Here is a 21728-nt window from a genome sequence, read left to right on the forward strand (position 1 = left end):
TGTATATGCATATATATTACTAAATATAACCCATAAAGCCCGTATAATATTACCTGTGTGTATGGTTTCAGGGCTGACTATGGCAATAGCTAACCAATTGGTGTGGATCGCCCATGGGAAGACCACCTCTCCCACGCCTGGCTTACCTCATTTGTCCTTTGTGTAGGGTTAAGACCTCAGAGGCTTTTCTCTGTCCAGCTCAGTGTGCTCTTTGGTGTCACCCTGGTTCAGCTCACAGTTGGGTGGCTATGTTGGTGAGACTTCACAGTTGTAGCTTCTGATATTGCTAGAAAACACAATCTCACAGAAGTTCCTGACCCTCTTCCGGTCTCCCTGATCCCTCTTCCACAGCATTCTCTGAGCCTTATTCATCTTACTTTAGACACACAGTCTTGCACTGAATGTGGTTCTTGCAATTTTGGCTGGCTTAACCAATCTACGAATCCCAGGAGCTTCCATTGTCTGCTTCCCCAGTGCTGGGGTTATGATGGGGATATGCTGGGATATGTATGCCATACCTACATTTTTGAATGTAGATTCCAAGGAATCAAATTTTAGATCCTCATGCTTCACCACTGAGCCATCTCCCCAGCCACTAGATTTATTTATTATTTTTATTTGCTTTAGTGTTTATTCATGCAGTACTAAGGTACCTGGGACCTCCTACAGACTAAACTAGCAACTGCCTCACTGAGCTACACCCCAGCACTAAACATTTTAATAAAGATGAACGGAAAGTTTTCAGAAACCCTGGTTCAATGGAGGAAACCTATATTTAGATGGAAATGTATACGAGGATTATGAAAACATTAACACTAACTGCATATTTCATATCTTTCTTAGGCGTGCCCAGAAAGTGGTAGAAGTATCCGGGAGGTACAGTGTGCATCCTACAACAACAAGCCATTCATGGGCCGGTTTTATGAATGGGAACCGTTTGCAGAAGGTAAGGCAGCTGGGTCCCCCTGACTCAGCTGTGTCAGTAGGAATTATTATTATTATTACTATTACTATTATTATTATCCTCCTTAGATACCTCCCACGTGCCCCCATGCCTGATTTAATGGCTGATCCGTTATAAGTAGCTCACATAGATCATGGAGAAATACTTATACTTGTATTATAGAGTAGTGTTCACTGCTGAACACACCAGTTGTTTAATCATTGTGGGAGAAACCCAAACTAAATCTATTTCATCAAAAAAGACATTTTGTTGATCATATTACTGAAAATTAAAATGTTGGGCTGCGTTCAGATTGGCTGTCTTCCTGAAAACGCGGATCCTTGCCCTTTCCCGTCTCTCCAGCCCTCGGCTCCGCTTACCTCTTGCCCAGGCAGGTGAGCAAGACCTCCATGGCTTTGCACTCAGCGTTCTCACCTGGGGCTTTGGGTCAACAGATACGTGCCTCCCACCCTGACTCCTGCAAAGACAAGTTCTCAACCTTCCTAATGCTGTGGTTCTTTAATACAGCTCCTCGTGTTGTGGTGACACCCCAAATCATAAAATTATTTTTTGTTGCTACTTCATAACTGTAATTTTGCTGTTGTTATCAATCATAATGTAAATATTTGGGGAGTAGAGGTTTACCAAGAAATACTTTGGGAGAAAGATTTGTGGCCCACGGGTTGAGAAGAGCTGCTCTAGTTTCTAATACTGATAGATATGATTGTGTTATCTAGTTTTATGTTGACTTTGCTGTTGTTTTTGTTGACAGTTATTTAAAATGAGGGAACCTCAAATAAGAAAACACTCCTACCAGACTGGCCTGTGGGCAAGCTTGTAGTGCATCTTCTTGATTGGTGATTGATGTGGGAGGGCCCAGGCCCCTGTGGATAGTGCCACCTCTGGGCAGGTGGTCTTGGTATATGTGCAAGAGCAGGCTGAGCAAGCTAAAGTAGCACTCCCCCATGGCCTCTGCACCAGTGTCTGCCTCCAGGTGCCTGCTGTGCTTGAGTTCCTGTTTTGACCTCAACACACAGTGGACCATAAGATGTCCTTTTCACCCTACTTGCTTTTGGTCATAGTGGTTTTTTTTTTTTTTTGGTTTTTGGGGACAGGGTTTCTCTGGAACTGTATAGCCCTGGCTGTCCTGGAAGCCTACTCACTCTGTAGACCAGTCTGGACTTGAACTCAGAAATCCACCTGCCTCTGCTTCCCAAGTGCTTGGATTAAAGGCATGAGCCATCACTACCTGGCTTGTTTTTCTTTTAAGAAAGGATTTCTCTGTGTAGCTATAGGTATCCTAGTATTTATTCCATAGATCACACTAGCCCCATCCTCCAAGATTCACCTGCTTCTGCCCCCTGAGTGCTGGTATGAAAGATGTGTATCACCACCATACCCAGCTAAGTCATAGTATATTGCCATAGCAATAGGAACCCCAAATAAGATAGTGACCTTGTCAGGAATCTTTCTAGTTGTAACCAGCATGTTAGTTAAGGTGAACTCAGACTAAAGAGTATGGGGTAGGTGGAGAGTGGGGTAGACCCTGTGTGCTGTGCCTGCTCTCCTCAGAAGGAGGAGATACCAGTACAAAGTCACAGCGATAGACAGGAAGTAAAGAAGTGTGGCTATAAGCCAGGAATACCAAAGGTTGCCAGGAACTGCCAGAAACCAGGAAGAAACATGGGAACACTCTTACACCACCACCCCTCCCTGACACTTTCAAGAGAGCATGACCCTGCTCACACCTGGACTGTGATTTCTGGCTACTAGATCTGTGAGTCGATGCTGTTGCCTAGAGTTTATGTGGTGTGTTACATCAGCGCTAGGAACCTCTGTCAGGAAAACTGCATAGTGATCTTTTCTGACCATATTTCCATCCCTGAACTCTGTTTTAAGGCACAGATTTCCTGGGCTAATTAAGGACATGTGTCTGACCCTGTTGTCAGGGACCCATGTCCCATGAAACAGAAGAAGTCAAGTGTGGGGTCAGCCTGACATTCAAACATTCTTCTACACAAATCAATATAGGTTTGGGGAGATAGCTTAGCCATTAACATGCTTACTATGCAAGCAAAGGGTCCTTAGTTCAATTCTCAGCACTCATGTAAAAAGTCAGGTATGGAGCATACTTCAAATTCCAGTGTTGGGAGATGAAGACAGACTCTAGGGCTCACTGGCCAGCCAGCCTAGTAAGAGATCCTGTCTCAAAAAATAAGGTGGGTGGGTGGTCCCTGAGGTTGACTCTGGTTTTATGTGTACAGCCACATATGTCTCCTATCATTAAACATACACATATATACAGGGCAAATGTGTGGGGGGTGGGGAGAGAAAGAGAGAGAGAGAGAGAGAGAGAGAGAGAGAGAGAGAGAGAGAGAGAGAGAGAGAGAAAATAGTATGTTTGTCTTCACTACAAGCCACATCCAAAATAATCTAGGATTTACCCTTACAGTGTGTTACTAAAAACTTCAGCTGTCTTTTCTAATATTTACTGACAATGGTGTTTCTCACATAGCTGCAAGGAGACAAATGATTCTGGAAGTGGCATTTATTTTGGCTTTGTCTAAATAGTTTTTCTTCTTTTCCCCCCACTAGCATTCTTTTCTTGATGTTATTCTTCTTCCTTTCAAATGACTCCCAGGCTGAGCAGTGGGAGGGAGAGGCTAGTGTTTCTGTGTGGTGTTCAGACTTCACGGCTGGATTTTGCATTGGCCTCTGGGCTGTGTTTGTATGTCTTCTGCTATTCGCTTGTGCCTGGTTAGGGAAACAGCTGCACTCATTCAGCCCAGTGCCACATGGAATAGTAAAAGCAGAATGCAGGCTCTGATAAACACATCAGTTTCACCCAATGGTTCTTCCAGGGCCTTTAATCACATTTCCTGAATATGATGACCTCGCCTCGGATCATGCCTCTAGGAATTTTTCTCACAGTCCTAGACCTTAAGCATGTAACAGGGTGGAGGGAGAACTGGGGCGCCCTGGGTCTTGTTTGGGGCTGTCAGCTCTCCTTCACTCTCATATTTGGTTTGGATAATGCATTATGTGCATATCTAGAATGGAACAGTTTAATATAAAGACTTGGATACTGGGGCAAATTATATAGTACTCCATCTAGTGTTATGTATGATAGATACACCCCAGATCCCCTATAGGTGTGGAAGCACCTGTCCTGTACACCTTGTTATCTTAGTTACTTCCCCACTGCTGTGGTAAAATACCCATATAAAAGCATCCTCCTGTGGAGAAAGGGTTTATTCTGGCTTATGGTTTCCATGGATTCCAGTCCATCATGGCGAAGAAGACTGGGAAGAAGACAGGCAAAGCATGAGAGCAGAAGCAGGAAGGTGGCTGGTCACATCGCATTTGGAAGCAGAAAGCAGAGTGAACAGGAAGTGGCACTGGGCTATAAAATATCGCAGTCTACCTCCCATCCCCCAGCCCATGACCCACTTCCTCCAGCAAGGCTCCACCTACTAAGGGCTTCACACCCTTCCAAAACAGTGCCACCAACTGGGGGCCAAGTGTTAGACAATTATATACACTTAGTGAAAGTTGTGTGAATGACACCTTATTGGTCCTGTCAATCTTAGCACCCATGACATATGAGTCAGAGTCTCTCTCTCTCTCTCTCTCTCTCTCTCTCTCTCTCTCTGTGTGTGTGTGTGTGTGTGTGTGTGTGTGTGTGTGTAAGGATGCAGGAATGGATGCATGCACCCACACACATGTATTTAGAAGTCAGAGAAGAGAACAGCAGGTGTTATCTCAGCTGCCCTCTGCCTTCATCTCCTGAAACAAAGCCTCACATTAAACTGGAAGATCACCAGCAAGCACTCAGAATCTTCCCATCTCTGCCTTGTAGCTCTGGAGGCATAGGCATATGCAGCCATTCCTGACGTTTTACATGGGTGCTAGGGATTAGAACTCAGATCCTTATGCTTGTATAGCAGGTGATGTTACCTCCGGTGTTGTCTCCCTGGTCTCAAGTCTCTATTTGTTTTAGTTTTAGGAAGTAATACACTGCTTCTCTCTGGCACATCTCATTTGTCAGCCTTCATAGCCTTGTGTTGTATGGCCGTTATTAAGTGGAGTCAGGTTAGACTCAACATTGTGATACCGTATGGCATCTGCACTGATGACCGAGGCAGCTACGAAGTGAGCAACAGGTGCATGGTATAGATTTCCATGGATCTGTTTGATGAAGAGATGAGTCATGTCCCAGGAGAATGGAGAGGGATGGTAGAAGATTTTATCATGCTGCTCAGAATGGTGTGCAAGTTACAATTCAAGAACTGCTCACTTCTAGAATTTTCCATTCAATAATCCTCCGGTTGGCCCTAGAAAGGGAAACCACACACAAGGAGAAACCACTGCACCTATTTTCATGTGAGGACACTGGGGCAGCTAACACTCAAGCGTCAAGCTTTGTTAGGTTATTGTAATAGAGATGGTAGATACCAGCGTTTATTATTCACTTATTCACTCCATGGCCCTGGGCATGAGCTCAGGGCCTCATGCACGCTAAGTACTCTATCACTGATTTATACACCCAGCCCAGAGAGCAGGGTTAAGTCATAGCCATGGTGGTGGATTTGCATTTGGGTGTCTTAGGGATTCTGTGTCCCTGAGAGCTGAGCTGAAGAGAGTAGAATTCTGAAAGGCAGAGAGAGGAGGCTGAGGCAGGAATGGAAGCCTGTCTGCTGGTAACATGAACATGTCAATGTCAACTACATTTGGTCAAGAGTGGCCAATGGATGCTGCAGTAACATCGCAGTCCTATTGACTTCACCTTAAAGTTTCTCTTGCCCAGACCACATGGTAATGAAGTATGTGTCCTACTCATTTGGAGTCCCCATCTGGTAAAAGCTGTGTCTCAGTTTAGGCTTCTGCTGAGACAGGGCAAGGGGACCCATGATTTGTGCACAGATTTTAAAGCTCCTGTCAATGGTGGTTTCCAATTTATGTGCTCACATCCCACTAGCTAAGATAAGTCACACACCAGTCTTCAAAAAGATTAGGTTGACACCTCCCCATTGTGTATGTTGAGGAAGAGAAATAGACTCTTAGTGACTAGCTCTGAGGGCCAAGACAAGCACAAAACTCCATTGAGATCCTTTCTCTTAAGTCCCAATGACTCTTATCAGGCCACTTACAAGAATGGAAGGTTTTGTCCCAGGGAGCATTACTGGTAACTCAAGTCTGTAAATGTCTACAGGGTTCCCAGGGACTCCCATCAAGTTCTTCCTATTGTCTCTGTGGTAGCAGATATCTGCTACCAGATAGCCAGGGGTGGTGATTCCCTCTCAAGCCATGCTGCTAACAATAACACATGCGGTGTTATCAAAGCATGGACCATGACAGAGGCACAGGCTAAGTGTAGCGGGTTGGCATTAAGGTTGTCCTTGATTCATAATCCTTAGGATTTATGAACCTTCAGAAATGACAGGGAGCACTTGGGGGAACAGAAGGCAATTCCTGTACCCAGCTAGGAATGTTAAAATGTCCTTATATCTGGTCTCTAAGCTTTCTCATAAGTGCTTGGGGGAATACCTAGCAAGACTGAGCCACAAGTCTGCCTTAGAGATGGGGCATCATCAAGGACGAAGCAAAGCATCATCAGAGAGCAAGAAAAAAGATGATTTGTGTTTCTTACATGTTCATTTCAAATTAGAGGCGACACCTGGCTAAGATGTTCAAGAGTAAGCTAGACAGGAGACTTTGACTTAAAGTCAAAGTCACTTAGGCCTGAAGATTCTTATTTTGAGTCATTGACCTCCAAAGATGATTAGATATGATTTCAAGAGAATTTAGAATCATGAGGTAGATTGTATATGGACCAGAAAACTAAGCTTTGTACCATAACAGGGGAGAAGAACTAACATACTGGGGCTGAGGATATAGCTTGGTAGAGGGCTTGCCCAGCACATGTGATACCCTGGGTCTGATTCTCCGCATCTCATTAACTGGGCACGGTAGTGCATACCTCCAATCAGAGCAAGTGGGACGTGGAGGTAAAAGCAACAGAAGTTTTGGGTCAGCCTTGGCCATCTCAAAAACAACTAATATAAAAATAAATTGAGAGGCCCAACCAACTTTAAGAGGCTTAAAGAAGACCAGAAAGGTGGTTCAGTAAGCGAACATAATAATGCCAGGGTATTAACAGGAGAAACACATAATTTAATATGCTAATGAAGCTTATTATTTATAATGGTCTCATTAATATACTACAATGAAAGTTATGGACTGGGTGCTTTGGCCTCTCAAAAATTCATTTATTTAAGTCCTAATCCTTATTGTGGCTCTATTTGACAATGGGACCTCTAAGGAAATAATCAAAATTAAATGATGTCCAACGGGTGGGGAAACTTGAGCAAATAGGGTTAATGTCTCCATAAGAATAGGAATATGCACCATCATTTTTCTCTTTGAAGAGATGCAAGCATGCAACACGACGGTGGGTACCTACACAGCAAGAGAAGAGGCAGGCCCAGGCAAACGAGACACACTCTGGTATTTTGATGTTAGGTTTCTGTCCTCCTGTCATTTAAGCTACCCAGTCTGTTATCTTATTCTGCAGCTTACATTGACTTAGACAATGAGGATCAAATAAAATGATTTTTTTTAAATCTGCATATATTTTGAACAGATGCTGTGTACTTGTCACAGTTTTGAGTGCTAAGTCTCCCACATAGTAACCATCTAGATAGTGTTACGATCCTCATTTTACATAGGGAAAGGAGGTTTAGAATAGGCAAAGGTTTGCCCTTGTCCAGCTAGCTAGCAAATAGTACAGTGCCCCCCCCAAACTCAAAAGCCTGCCTGTGAATCTTGATTGTGATGTGGATGGGTCAGGAGAAGTGTTCCAAAGCCCTGCGCAGTGTTGCTGGATGCGGCACGACATGGAGGAAAAATGAAAACTTCAGAAACAAAACTGGAATGGCCCAGTTGCCTTTTCTAGAATGTTCTAGAATGTTGCCCACAGTACTGTTAGTCTACAAATGGAGAAAAGTTAAGGGGCGGGGTAGCCATCTTGTAAAAGAGTCTGTGTGAGTAAGGCATGTCAGGAACATTGGCTGGTTTAAGAAGAAAGAGAGAGACTTGTGGAGAGTGGTGGTGGGCTGAGGAGATCTGTGGCCCGAGAGGATGAGAGTCACACAGAGGAGCAAGGATTCACAAGAAGCATTCCTACCAACCTGCTCGTCCTGCAGCATGTGTGCTCTAACTTCTTTGCACACCTTTAAAGAGAGCTTCCTCACCATTTATCACAGATTAATTTAGTCAAGAAAAATGAATGGAAGCAGATGTCTACCACAATGTTTGTTCAAAATGTTCTTAGTGCTTTCTTCCACAATAGATCAACTGGAGTCAAACCAAGTATCCAGCAAAGTATTCTGCAGAAACTAACTGTGCATTCACCTGGTAGAGTATGATTTAGCAATAGAAAGAATGTGCTACTGATACATATAAAAATCTGGTTGAAACCCAGAAACATGGTGAGCAGAGTCAGCCAGACACAAGAGAACACACTGTCCAATTCCATTCCTGTGATGTTATAGAAGCGGGTGGGGGACAGGTTATGATAAAAGAATGCCAGTGTTTGACCTATGCAGGTGGTGGGCTTGGCTAGAAGGGAACATGATGGAACCTTCTGGATTGATGGTGATGTTTTCTCTCATAATTGGCATGCCTATTACACAGGTGGGTGCAGCTTTCCAAACCCATCTGACAGTTCCTGTGTAACCCAAGCATTTTATTGGGTTGAGTTTTACATTGAAAAAATTATTCTTTGGCTTAACAGTAAGCTCACTGGATACTCTTCTATTGGACTGAAAGAGTGAGATTTGCATAGAGGAGTTTGTGCAATCATTTTCTAGAGGTCTATCTACAAATGCCTCCTGTCCTGGAAGTGAGGGTGCCTGCTGAGGAGGCACTGATTTCTTTCTGCAAAAGTACATTCTTATGTCTTTGTGATTCCCAGCACTCATATGGCAGCTCCTAACCATCTGTAACTCCAACAGGGGAGCCAACGCTCTTCTGGCCTGCACAGGCACAAGACACACATGTGGTGCACATGCATACATTCAAGCAAAACATCATATTCATAAAAAATTTTTAAAGAACTTAAGAGTATATTCTCTGGCTAGTGGGATGGATGGCTTTGTGAATAACAGTGCTTGCAGACAAGCCTTGTGGCATGCATTTGATCCTCAGGACCAACATGGTGGAAGGAGAGAACTGACTCCTACAGAATGTCCTTCTGACCTGAAGGATATGCATCTCAACACACACACGCACACACACACACACACACACACACACACACACACACACACATCATGTGCACATGTAAGCGCACACACTTGCACACGTACATTTACACACACTGAAATTTAGAAGTTATTCCTTTTCTTCTTCTCCCTTTGTCCTTTCACTTCTTGAAGGTTACATTATAGCCAATATAAGTGTCATAATTGTAATAACTATTCTAAGATTTCCTAGTCCTACCCTTACTTGAACTTACCTTTTTTTTTTTTATTGACCACAGAGGAACAAAAGGATTTTAGGAGGAACTGACCAAAAAATGCAGAGTGATAGTTTCAGAACAACTGTAATCATAACAAATCTGCCTTTGATTTTGCCAGGGACTTATGGTTTGCATAAGATGGCTCCATAAGCTCATATACTCGAATGCCAGCCACCAGAGAGTGGAGCTCTCTATAGAATTAGAAAGATTAGGAGGCGTGGCCTTGGAAGAAGTGTGTCACTGAGTTTTCAAAAGCCTGTCACGCCTATCTCTGACCCCTGTCTAAGGATCCAGATATAGATCTCAGCTACTACTGTAGCACCTGCCTGCCGCCATCTTCAGGATGATAATGGACTAAACATCTGCAACTGCAAACAAGATCCCACTTAAATGCTTCTATTTTAAGAGTTGCCTTGGTCACAGTGTCTCGTCACAGCCATAGAACTAGGACAGAGCTCAAAGATCACAGGTCTTTGGGATTGTAGCAAATTAAAGTGCTTTCTCTACCAACAAAGAGAAGGAAGAGGCAACTTACAGTTGGGGAAAATTATTTGCAAATTTTGCTTGAGGTCAGAGCTCATGTCGACATATATGGGGAACTCAAAGGAACCAACAACATGAAAACCATTCCTATTTAAAATAGACAGAAGCCAGCAAAGGCATTTCTCTAGGACATCCCAAAGGCCAACAGATGTAGCATAAAATGCCCAACATCACTGAATACCAGGAAATGCAGATTAGAATTTCAAGGCGACTTGCTTGCCTCACATCCATCTGGTGGCTGTTAGCTCAGAGACTGGCTACCTGCCTGACATTTACAGGACATGCTAAGGTTCTGAACTCCAGATATCAAACTTGAGTTGTGAGTGCTGTTCCCAATGAGTCATCTCCCCAGCCTCTGGGAAGGCTTTTCAATACCAATGGAAGATGATTGGAATTGTGCTCTAGCTTGGGACTGGTAGTCTTCCATCCTTCTTCCGTCTTCTCTGAGAGCCTTACTCCTTCTCAGTAGATCAGCTCTCCTTCCCCCTCCCCCACTTAGGATTATAAATGTGGAATGTTCTAGAACATGTCTGCTGCTTGCTTCCATGCTGTCCTGGCTAGCTAGAGAGGAAGGAGAGTGCAGGACGGGGCCTGTTTAGCTCAACTCTCTAAGTCTTGTTACTGGGAAGTTTAGGATAGGAAAAAGGGAAGAGGGGAAATTGTCCCTGCCCTGTGGTATTCTGGAAGGTGCAGCTGATTCTTGTAAAAGTTCTTTTTTTTTCCTGGCACCTCAACCAGTGCCATTCTGGGTAATTAGTGAAAATCAGCCTGAGGGAGTGTTTCAACATCTAATAAGCAGATTAGTTTCAATACGAATAATCCTAAGAATTTGAAATCAAGCATAGAACTTAAGCCCATTGCAAAATGTTAAACAACGAGTCCCAAACCTGTTGTTTCCTTCTCAGTGTTCTTCAAGGACTGCTGCACATAGTCCTGGGAGTGTCAGGATGGCCAGGGCTGATGTCATACTCCATAGCAGCTCCGTTCTGCAGCTGTGGAGACTCTTGAGGGTTGCAAGGTCTAGCCAAGTTGTAGAGAAAAAATGGATTCAACAAAAGGTTACAGGCATAGGGGGCGTGGCTCAATCCATAAAGTGTAAATGTGAGGACCTGAGTTCAGATTCCCAGAACCAGCATAAACCCGAGAGCTGTGGTATATGCCTCTAACCTCATCACTGCTAGATGGGAGGTAGAAACCTGAGGATCCCAGAAAGCCTGCAGGCTAACCTGGCTGCTTGGCCGTCTTACACCATTGAGAGACACTGTCTCAAACACAAGGTAGGAGGAGTCTGAGGACTGACACCCAAGCTTGTCCTCTAACCTGGACATGCCCTACCTACAGTTCTGCCTGCACGTGCACACACCAAGATAAACATTGCGTAAGCACCGCCTCCTGGGCTGAGGGTAGTCATGTGCCTCAGGGGCCACCAAGGAATCTCTCCCCTCCTTCAACTATGCTGTGACTGATTCATTTTCTTTAAAAAACAAACAAATGTGTTTGTACATGAAGGGCTGTCAAGACTTCTCCAGGAAATCCTGGGGCTCTTTCTTAATCTTTTGTGGCACCATTTTCTCACCCTCCAGAGGCCCTCAGCTTGTAGGTTGGAAGAGGGTTCTCAGAAGGAGAACCTTTTCTCGAACCTTGTGTGGATGCTGAGAAATGCCTGTCTGGCCAGCAGTAAGGGGATTTTGGAGTGAGATGGTTTACAGTGAGCATTTGACCAACAGATAGGCAGTGTGTGTTTAAATTGTAAAATCAGCTCTCCTTTACATACTTATCAAAAACATTCTCTCCCACTGACATAATCCATCCCTCAATCTGTTAAATCTCACCCATCCCCATCTCCATTTCTCAGAAATTGCTGAGAACAGTTTCATGATTCAGTGGGCCTTGCTTCCAAAGGCTTAGAGGGGGAAATCCCATGCATATCTATAGTCCAAGGCTGAAGAGTAGGAATGCTCCTTCCCCCATCTGGGTGAGGTTGGCCTCCGTGCATGCCTATCTTATCCTTATAGTTTGTCCTAGTGATTATTTACAGCCTGGCTACCCTTTGCAGCCCTTTTGAACTAAGGCCCACGTTTCCCCACTCAGATCTTTTAAAGCAGCCAACTTTTCAGCCTGGATTCTCCTTTTGTAAGGCTGTAAATATTTCTCCTTCCTTCAGCTGATTGCTGGGGTATGGTATGTGCTGTGTGTTCAGCATGCAGGCTGTTCTCTTTAGCATATAGTGCACTCTTTATAGGTGCCAGCTTTGATTGAGCATGACTGATAAGTTAGGCTCAAGGAGTATCCAGGATTGATTACAGATGTCTTGCTGAACATGGAAGGTGGGAATACTAGTACACCTGCTGCATCTTCAGTTCTGTGGCTTTTCAAGTCATGCTTACAAAGCTAAGTGTGTAGACCTCACTAAATTGAAAATTAGCTTGAAAATTTGGGATGAACCTACACTCCTTATTGGTTCCTTACTATATCCCAGAGCTGGGATTCTTTCTATTTTTGTATTTTGAGGAGACAAAGTCTTCTGTATCGCACGCAAGCTGGCCTTGAACCCTTCATGGAGCAGAGGTTCACCTTGAACTTCTGACTTCCCTGCTTCTATCTGCAGTAGTACAGTGATTGATTGTAGGTGTGCATCGGCATGCCCAGTTTGTGCAGTCCTGGGGATGGAAGCCAGAGTTTAATGTGTGCTAAGCAAGTGAGCTACATCTTCAGCTACACGGATTCGATTTTTAAGATGGTCATAATGTTAGCCACGTAGTGCCTTAGGCATCATCGTAAATGTGTATAATAAGCTTCTGATTTTTAAAATTCAGTGGAAGGGTAGCGCAAATGAATATGAACATACACCATTATACATTGCCTAATATGGGCTCACGTTTTTAAATGAAAATAAAAATTCAACAATATGGATCTGACAGCAAGAAGACTTATGAAGACTGGTCAGAGACAGGGCTCCTTTCTTAGAATTGTGTGCATGCTTGTGAGTGTGTGTTGTGTGTAAGAGAGTGTGTGTGTGTGTGTGTGTGTAAACATGCTCATTTGGGGGAGTATGCAAATGCCCGTGCATGTATATGTATGTGGAAGTCCGAGTCAAACTTACTTTTGTGAGCCTAGACCTCACATAAGTGGTCCAGGCTGGCTCTAAGCTTGGGACTGTGATCTTCCCCCAGCACTGCGATTACAAGCATGCACTACCACCATACCTGATTCTAGGGCTCACACTGAGGTCCTTATGCTTATACGACTAAATCATCTCCCTGCTCCTGCTTAGCACAATATTTCAACTTCTGAAATTTAGAGTGGGGACAGTGGATCCAAAGGAACAAAATCAAGGTAGCTGAAAATACCACACCAGCTCCAGCAAACACAATTTTTTTCTGCCCCTGGTTATACTTCCTGTCTGCATCTGCGGTTCTATCCACTGTAGCAAAATAAAATGAGCCAGCAGCCATGATTTGTATGTGGGCTTTTCTGCTTCCAAAACCAGCTGTCATCAGCCAGAGACTGGAGAGTGCTGCCATCAGATTCTGAATCATCATCATCTCTTAACTTCAAAGTCTAGACTTTGCCAACCAGCAGCTATTGGAGGTCCCTTCAACCCAAGCACTTTGTAACAGAAAATAGTCAGGTATGTGTTTCTCTGATTTTGGTAATTGTGACACACATTACCAAAAGCTACAGTTCACAACCATTCTTGTTAAATCTGAGAAACATCCTAAGATTTTCACTTTCTCCCCATTCTGTGACTGCCGCTGCTTTAGCTGGGTCACTCTTGTCCACCGGCAGTGTCCTCTGATCTCCAGTGGCCTCTCTGAAGTTGGAGTATTTTTCTGGTCCTTTGGGGACAAAGATGAGACTGAGGCTATAGTTGCCCTCCACACAAAGCAGATGTTCCACTGCATCCCGTTACCTGCATCCCGCTGCCTATGCCCCATTGCTCCGTCAGTGGGTAGGGTCTGGTTTTCAGTGTGTATTCTTTCATTTCCTCCAAGCATGGTATACCACCGCCACTGCCACCACTGTTGCTCACCATCTACCACTACTTTTGTGGACAGACATGCTTAACCATGTTTAAATGCTTCAGAAATAAAATCAGGAAGGGCTGGGATGTAGCTCAGATGTTGAGGCCTTGCCCACCACGCATAAAACCTTGGACTTTGATCCCCAGCACTGTGTATACACTGAACATAACAGCACATGCCTTTAGCCCCAAGAGTCACGGAGGTGGAGGCAGAAGCGCCTGGAAGGAGCTCCTTGTTCAATAAAGAACATAGATCCATCCCAAATTTTCAAGCTATTCCTGGGGTTAGTTGCTCATTATTACATAACCAGAATTTGAAGTTTAAGGACAAGTTCTAGGATGGAGTACAGAAGAACCTATCTCAAAAAAACAAACAAACAAACAAACAAACAACTCAAAACAACAAGAAGAACAACAACAAATGAGTTCAAATAAAATGCATATTATTTTATATTAAAGAAAACAAGAAGCCATCAAAAGCCATACTCTGAATTGTAAATTTCAAACTCAAAATGGAACAATTGTTAATGTCTCATCATTGACTAACAACCTGGAAGTCTAGAACCTGTAACTGCTGTAAGACATTAAGGAAAGTTTGGAGACTGGACGCCCCACTTTGCCCAGGGTTGGTCTGTGTCTCAGGCATCCTTCTGGTTTGCTCTTTCTTTGTGGGGACAGGCTGAGGAGAGTGTATTGTCTGGGGTGGGAGCTGACCCTGGGAAAGCATCCAGGTGCCTGTTACAGGATTAAGGAGAGCCAGGGCATGCTCGGGTAGGCAGCCCCAAGAAGGCACCCACGATTATGTCCTCATCACAATGGAAGAGCAGGAAACCAGCAGAGCCACCAGGGAGCTCACAGGTAGTCTGTGAGTTTGGTTCCTGCACGTCTTTCAGGCAGCTCATGGGCTCCTGGACCAGGCTCCTCGGGATCTTATTCTGGTGTCCATAGGCTCCTCCATTCACCCTCACACCTACACGCAGACATACACATATCCATATAAAAGTAAAATAATCCTTTAAAAATAGGTCAGATTTACACAAGACAGTGGTGCTTTGGGCTTGGGGCAAGCTGTTGATACTTTAGTAACTACTGGAAGCTATGCTTGCTCTGTTCACAGACCTGCCCATCATTTAGTGGGGGAGAGGATGGAGGAGTACATGCTTGCATTCCAGCCATCCAAATGCCCTCTCGAGGCCAAACAAGTTAGAAGGGGGAAGCAGAGGAGATGTATACGGCCCAAATTCCATCCATTGAGTTTATGCAACAGCTCATCACGTAATAGCTTTGGCCGTAGTCCAGGGCATGTGTAGGTACTGGGTTTGCGTGCTTAATAGACCTCCATCAATCAATCATGGCGCCATGTCTAACACCCCATTGCTGTTTGTTTAAGCCAGCTTTGGTGATTGTATAAATAGCTTTAGCAACCTGCTCTCCCACTCTTGGTGATAAATGGCATCTTTTAAACATTCTCCATCTGCACGTGATCCAAGGCTGTTTATGGTGTGTGTTCTCAAGGCATCGCCAAGGCAGGGGGCATCAGGCATCTCACCTGCCCTGGCTCCTGGAGCCTGTGCCCTTCTCAATCAGCTAGTGTCCTGCCTTGGGGAACCTGGCAAGGGCTACGTAGGGGGCTGCCAAGTGAAACTGTGACTCAGGGCTGGACAAGTGAATTGGAGTTCACACAGAAGGCAAAGGTACACTCTCCCCACACCCCAGAAGACAAAACACTCCTTGGCTGGTTCTTAAAGCCCTTCTTTGTTCCGAGCAAAGGCCGTGGCCTCTTGTGCTCCTGTTTCTACCTCCAGAGCTCATAGGCACGCATTACCTCTGAGGCATGCACTACCATACCTGATTTATCCCGTGCGGAGAAATGAACTGTGCTTTCGTGTATACTAGGCAAGCACTCTACTAGATCTTGGGGCAGCAGCAGGAAAAGCAGCTGGTAGAAGACCCTATCCACCCCTGGTCACATGCCCCAGCCTCCCGGAACCACAGTTTCTTACTTGGAAAATTAAGAAATGGCTTGCTCCCCTTGTGCGGTTCCGGCGAGATGCTGTGCCTAAAGATATGTAAATGTTACCCTTTCACAGTGCTGGAATACCTGTGGCATGTATGACCTCTCAGCCTCTAAGAGGGAGGCAAGCTGGCCACATGTAGACAAAGGAGAAGGGACATTCTTGACAAAGGAAATGGTATAAGTAATGTGTCCGGCAGAGAACAGGGAATACAAGGCGGGTGCGTGGGAGCAGTCCTGCCTGGGTGGTTAACATTTAGGAGGTTGAAATGGAAAGGTTAGGAGTTCAGGGCCAGCCTGGGCTACATGAGAACCCATCTTAAAAAGGAGGAGGAGAAGGAGGGGGAAGAGAAAGAAGAGAAGAAGGGAGGGGGGAGGAAAAAGGAAAGAAAAGAAAGAAAAGGAAAATGTAAAATAAAATACCTGACCTGTTCGGGAACGTCAGTGAGTATCTGGCTGGAGCAACAGTCTGAATGAGAGAAAGGCGGGTACCATTGGCCTAGATCACTGGGGCCAGGTTACAGAGAGTCTCAAATAGGAGGAAAGCTGAGGAAATTGGACTTACTTTATAGGCAGTGAGGGGCAGGAGTAAGAGGATCACAGCTGGGCTTCAGGAAAATGAATCTGGCAGTGAAATGCTGCAAAACCTTTGGGGCAGAAAGGGGCAGAGATAAGTAAAGCAATTTGGCACTTGGGCTGTAGTGCTTTCAAGTGTTCTGAAATGCGTACGCTAGGTATTCCAAATGAGCCTGTGATTCTGTTTCTCATCAGCACCAACATTCTTCTCTTTCTTTCCTGTGTTCCCTTCCTCCTTGTTACCTCTTCCCCTGCACTTCCTCCCCTCCCGTCCTTTCTTTTTCTTTTTTCTGTTTTTGCTTTTTCTGATGTTTTAAGACAGAGTCTCATGTAATCCAGGCTGGCCTCAAACTCAAGATGTAATCAAGAGCAGCCTGGAGCCAATCCTTTTGCCTCTGCTTCCCAAGTGCTAAGATGTCAGACTAGGGCAGCATGTGGTCTCACTTCCTGTCTCCTCATCCTGACCCCTTGTCCTTAAAGCTTATATACTCACTCCTGTGTGTCTTTGGGGTTTCTTTTTTTTTTTTTTTTTCTGAGACAGGGTTTCTCTGTGTAGCCCTGGCTGTCCTGGACTCACTCTGTAGACCAGGCCGGCCTTGAACTCAGAAATTCACCTGCCTCTGCCTCACAGAGTGCTGGGATTAAAGGCGTGAGCCATCACCGCCCAGCTCCTTTGGGGGTTTCTTGGTGGGTTCCTTTGTCCTTGCCTTGCCTTGCCTGGCCTGGCCTGGCCTTTCCTTTCCTTTCCTTTCCTTTCCTTTCCTTTCCTTTCCTTTCCTTTCCCCTTTTTTCCTTTCCTCCCTCTGCCCATCTCTCCTTCTTTCTTTTTTCCTTCCTTTCTTCACTCCTTCCTTTCCCTTCCCTTCCCCTTCCTTTCATCCTCCCTCCCTCTTTGTTTGTTTGTTTGTTTGTTTCTTTCTTTCTTCCTTCCTTCCTTCCTTCCTTCCTTCCTTTCTTTCTTTCTTTCTTTCTTTCTTTCTTTCTTTCTTTCTTTCTTTCTTTCTTTCTTTCTTTCTTTCTTTCTTTCTTTCTTTCTTTCTTTCTTTCTTTCTTTCAGTTGGGGGTGTGCAGCCTAACTCAGCATGGGATGAATCCCCAGAAGGTGCTTCATTAAGGTCCAACAGCTTGGGGTGTGTCCAGCGCACCAGCTGTAACTAGCTCTGTCGCTAAAGGCAGTGCAAACCTCTGAGCGTTTAGTCAACCCAGACATACAACTCAATTGACTTCCAAAACTTCCTTTATTCTATGTGGAGATGCATGTGTGTCTATGTGTACGCCAACAGTTGTTGTTCTTAGATGGCATCTTCAATCACTTTATTTTTGAAGCAGGGTCTCTTGAATCCAAAACTCACAAATTCAGCTAGACTGGCTGGCCTGCAAGGCTAGGGATCCTCCAGTTTCCAGGGATTATAGGTACCTGTCACCTTGCCTGGCTTTAACAGGAGTTCTGGGTAACCTCACTCAGTGGATCCTGGTGAAGATACTTTACTGATGGACCAGTCTCCCAGGCCCAACTTCTATAATTCTCTCTTGAATAGCAGCCCTAGTTGTAGTAGCTAGAAGCTGGAAAGAACGCAGGTGTCCCTCAATGGAGGAATGGATACAAAAAATGTGGTATATTTACACAATGGAGTACTATTCAGCCATTAGAAACAATGAATTCATGAAATTCTTAGACAAATGGATGGAGCTGGAGAACATCATACTAAGTGAGGTAACCCAGTCTCAAAAGATCAGTCATGGTATGCACTCACTGATAAGTGGATATTAACCTAGAAACTTGGAATACCCAAGAAATAATCCACATATTAAATGATGTCCAAAAAGAACGAAGGAGTGGCCCCTGGTTGTGGAAAGACTCAATGCAACAGTATAGGGGAATACCAGAACAGGGAAGTAGGAAGGAGTAGATGGAGGAACAGGGGGAGGGAAGAGGGCTTATGGGACTTGCGGGGAGCGGGGACCCAGAAAAGGGGAAATCATTTGAAATGTAAATAAAGAATACATTGAATAAAAAAAAATTAAAAAAAATAGAATGCCTATGGTTTCACAGATATGCCCCTGCTGAAGAAAATTTAAGTCTTTAGATCCTCTGTGCGTGCACGTCCCTGCAGGTTTGTCGCTGTATACTTGTTCCCTCGGGAGACTATAGCTGTAGTTTGCTGAGATAGTGATTCAGTCTCCTTCAGAGAGTAGCCCTTGGGAGCACTCAGCCTTCTTGTTCTCTGTGCAAATGCTCATTAACAACAGTGCTCGCTAACTAACTAAAAACCATTCTGTGTTGAGAAAAACTGCAGTTAAATGAGAGGTCTTTTTAAGTTGGCTTAGTTGGCGAAATTCTAAAGTATGGTTAACTTGTCACGAGTGGTACAAGGCTATGGACAGGAAACCCCTACGACTCTCCATGGAAATGTGATTCAGGAGAAAGCTGGGAGCCTCTATAAACATTTTTGTATTTGCGAATCCGGGAATTTGAGAAGGTTCCGGATGTATGCCTGAGGAATGTCAAGAGTCTGACTATAAATCCAAATTTCCAAAACAGATAAATTATTGAATGACTATACAGATTGTAAAAGCGATTTTTCATTTATTAAATATTTACTGTGTGTTCACCCTAGCGAAGTCCTTGAGTAAATATGGTTCAAATTTGATTTATAGGAAGTCAGTGCCTACAGTGGTTTGGGATATAATTTGTTGAGGGGAGTTACCTTTCCAGAACATTTAGAAAATTTTGAGATTATCTTCATGTCATTTCAAAAGTATCTGCATACATAAGTGAGGCTCATTCAGTAGTTAAAGATTGGTTTATTACCACCAGGAATTTGATTTTGAGTGATAATTCTAAAGTTGTTTGATAGCAAAGGTTCTAGTTTATCATGATTCATCATGACCACATATACTGTCCTTTTGCATGGAGCCATGTGAAATAATCATTGAAGTTTCCACTGTTTCATCTGTCGGCTTCAGGATGAAAGCCTTAGCATTCCTGCCAGTAAAATGGGGTAAATGAAACTTCCCTCTGTTGCAAGGAATTTTTCCCTGAACTGTTACTAACTTTATTTAGCTACTTGTGTTTTCTAAGACTTTAATCAGGAGCTTACTCCTGTCACCTTTCAACTGTCCAGGTGTTTACCTGTGGCTTCCTTCAACCCCTTGGATTCTTTGATTGTGTTTAAAACTGTTCTTTTAAATTCTGTGCCTAGGGTTCTCCTCCATACCTATCACTGGAGAATATTTCTATAGGACAAGTGCTCTTTGGGAGAACATATTGGTCTTCCATATATTTGTGCTCGTGATGGGTGCTGGCATGTGGATTTTGTTCATTGGTAGGGTGTCTGATATGAGGTTCTAGCCTGTCTACATTGAATGGAGGTGTGGTTTTCTTTTCCCTGTTCTCCAAACTTGGTTAATTTCAAGATCATGGAAGAAGAGGTTTTAGGTTAGTCCCTTGGAGACTCAATGTTGATTTTTGATCAGTGAGACTAGTGTGATTTAAATTTAGTGGGAGTTGACAACAGGCACAAATTTAGTTTCTGGAAAAGTCTGAAATAGGAATGATGACTCTGGGCAAGCAACTGGGCAGACTAATCAAGAAAGCATTTGAATGTAGCTGCTGGCTGGGCCTGGGCATGGAAGGGCAGCCCAGGTAAGGGACATGGCGCAGACTCACCTAGAGCTTGCATAGCTGTGACTCCTTGCTGATCCTGAGTGTGGAGAGCAAACCCTTCTTCTTTCAGTGGCTTCTTAGCAGGCATTTTGTCACAATGAGAAAAGTAATGCAACATCTAAGTGCCACTTTTCCATGTGGGCCCACATAGGCCCACAGTGAGCACTCACTTGCCTCCCACTCTCCCGAGTGGATCCACACAGGCCCACAGTGAGCACTCGCTTTCCCACTCAGCATGGATCCACACAGACCCGCAGTGTACATTCACTTGCTTTCTCACTGCCAGACTTTATAGGTGTCTTGCTCCAAGCAGGAGTATCACCAGGATACTCAGAGTTGACTGTGCAGGGTTTCTTCCAGTCCTGTTAGTCTATGTAAATCACATCCGGTTTTCAGAGCTTGTCTCAAAGCTGAACAGATCCGTGAAGGATTCTTCCTCTTCCTCCTGCTCGAGAGAGAGAGAGAGAGAGAGAGAGAGAGAGAGAGAGAGAGAGAGAGAGAGAGAGAGAGAGAGAGAGAGAGAGGGAGGCCAGGGGAAGACACCAGCTGTCCTTCTCTATCATGTTCCCTTGAAGCAGGGTTTCTCACTGAACTTAGTGCTTGCTACTTTGGCTTGACTGGCAGTTGATAAGCCCCAATGGTCCTCGTGTTTCTGCTGCACACAGCACTGAAATCACAGACATGTATATAGCCACATCCAGCTTCTGACATGGATTTTGGGGATTGAACTCATGTCCTCACACTTCTACAACAAGTGCTCTCACCCACAGAGCCATCTTCTTACTCCCAATACTTCCATTTGAAAAATGTATTTGAGTTAAAGACAAATTCATAAATATCCACTGCCTTCAAAATACAACAGGGAAAAACAGAGTATCTTCTGATAGAACGTGGACTGAGGGTGTGGTTTAGTGCCTGGGGTGCCTGCCTAGCATACATGGCATCATGAGTTTGATCCTTGGGATCTTTAAAACCAGATGTGCGGTGGCTTATGCTCATAATCCCAGCACTTGGAGAGATGAAGTGGGAGGATCAGAAGTTCAAGGTAACCCCTGGCTGCACAGAAAGTTTGAGGCTAACCTGTGAGACATGAGACTCTATCTTAGGGGAAAAAGCACAAAGCGAAAAAGGAAAGGAAAAAAGCAGGGGTGAGAAGAAAAGCAAAAGCAACGTGCAAATATAGCCTATGATGACTGAAAATACATTTACAGGAGGCGAAAGAAGAAAGTTCATTGTTTTACAGAGCACTAGGCTAGTGTTTTTAATATTTAGAAAGCAGTACTAGCATCCAAGAAAATTTGAGTATAATCTGTTTATTATCCCACAGTGTTTTTATAAAAACCTACAGATCTAGACTGTCCCTCATAGCTCTATCTGTAATAGGCATTATGGGATAATATGAATGTTCTTACATTCTTCTCTGATATGCATGAGGACATT

At 44.2% G+C, this 21728-nt stretch overlaps 1 protein-coding gene across 1 annotated transcript in view; it reads left to right on the top strand.

Annotated features, from left to right (window-relative positions):
• The window catches only part of Thsd4 (thrombospondin type 1 domain containing 4), a 593810-nt gene that overhangs the window by 152204 nt on the left and 419878 nt on the right, over nt 1–21728 (top strand). Inside the window, exon 6 of the mRNA XM_052188134.1 lies at nt 844–946. Coding sequence (XP_052044094.1) covers nt 844–946 — 103 coding nt within the window. The remainder of the gene's footprint in view (nt 1–843; nt 947–21728) is intronic.

Source organism: Apodemus sylvaticus, chromosome 7 (genome assembly GCF_947179515.1).
Source record: "Apodemus sylvaticus chromosome 7, mApoSyl1.1, whole genome shotgun sequence".
Classification (NCBI taxonomy): Eukaryota; Metazoa; Chordata; class Mammalia; order Rodentia; family Muridae; genus Apodemus; species Apodemus sylvaticus.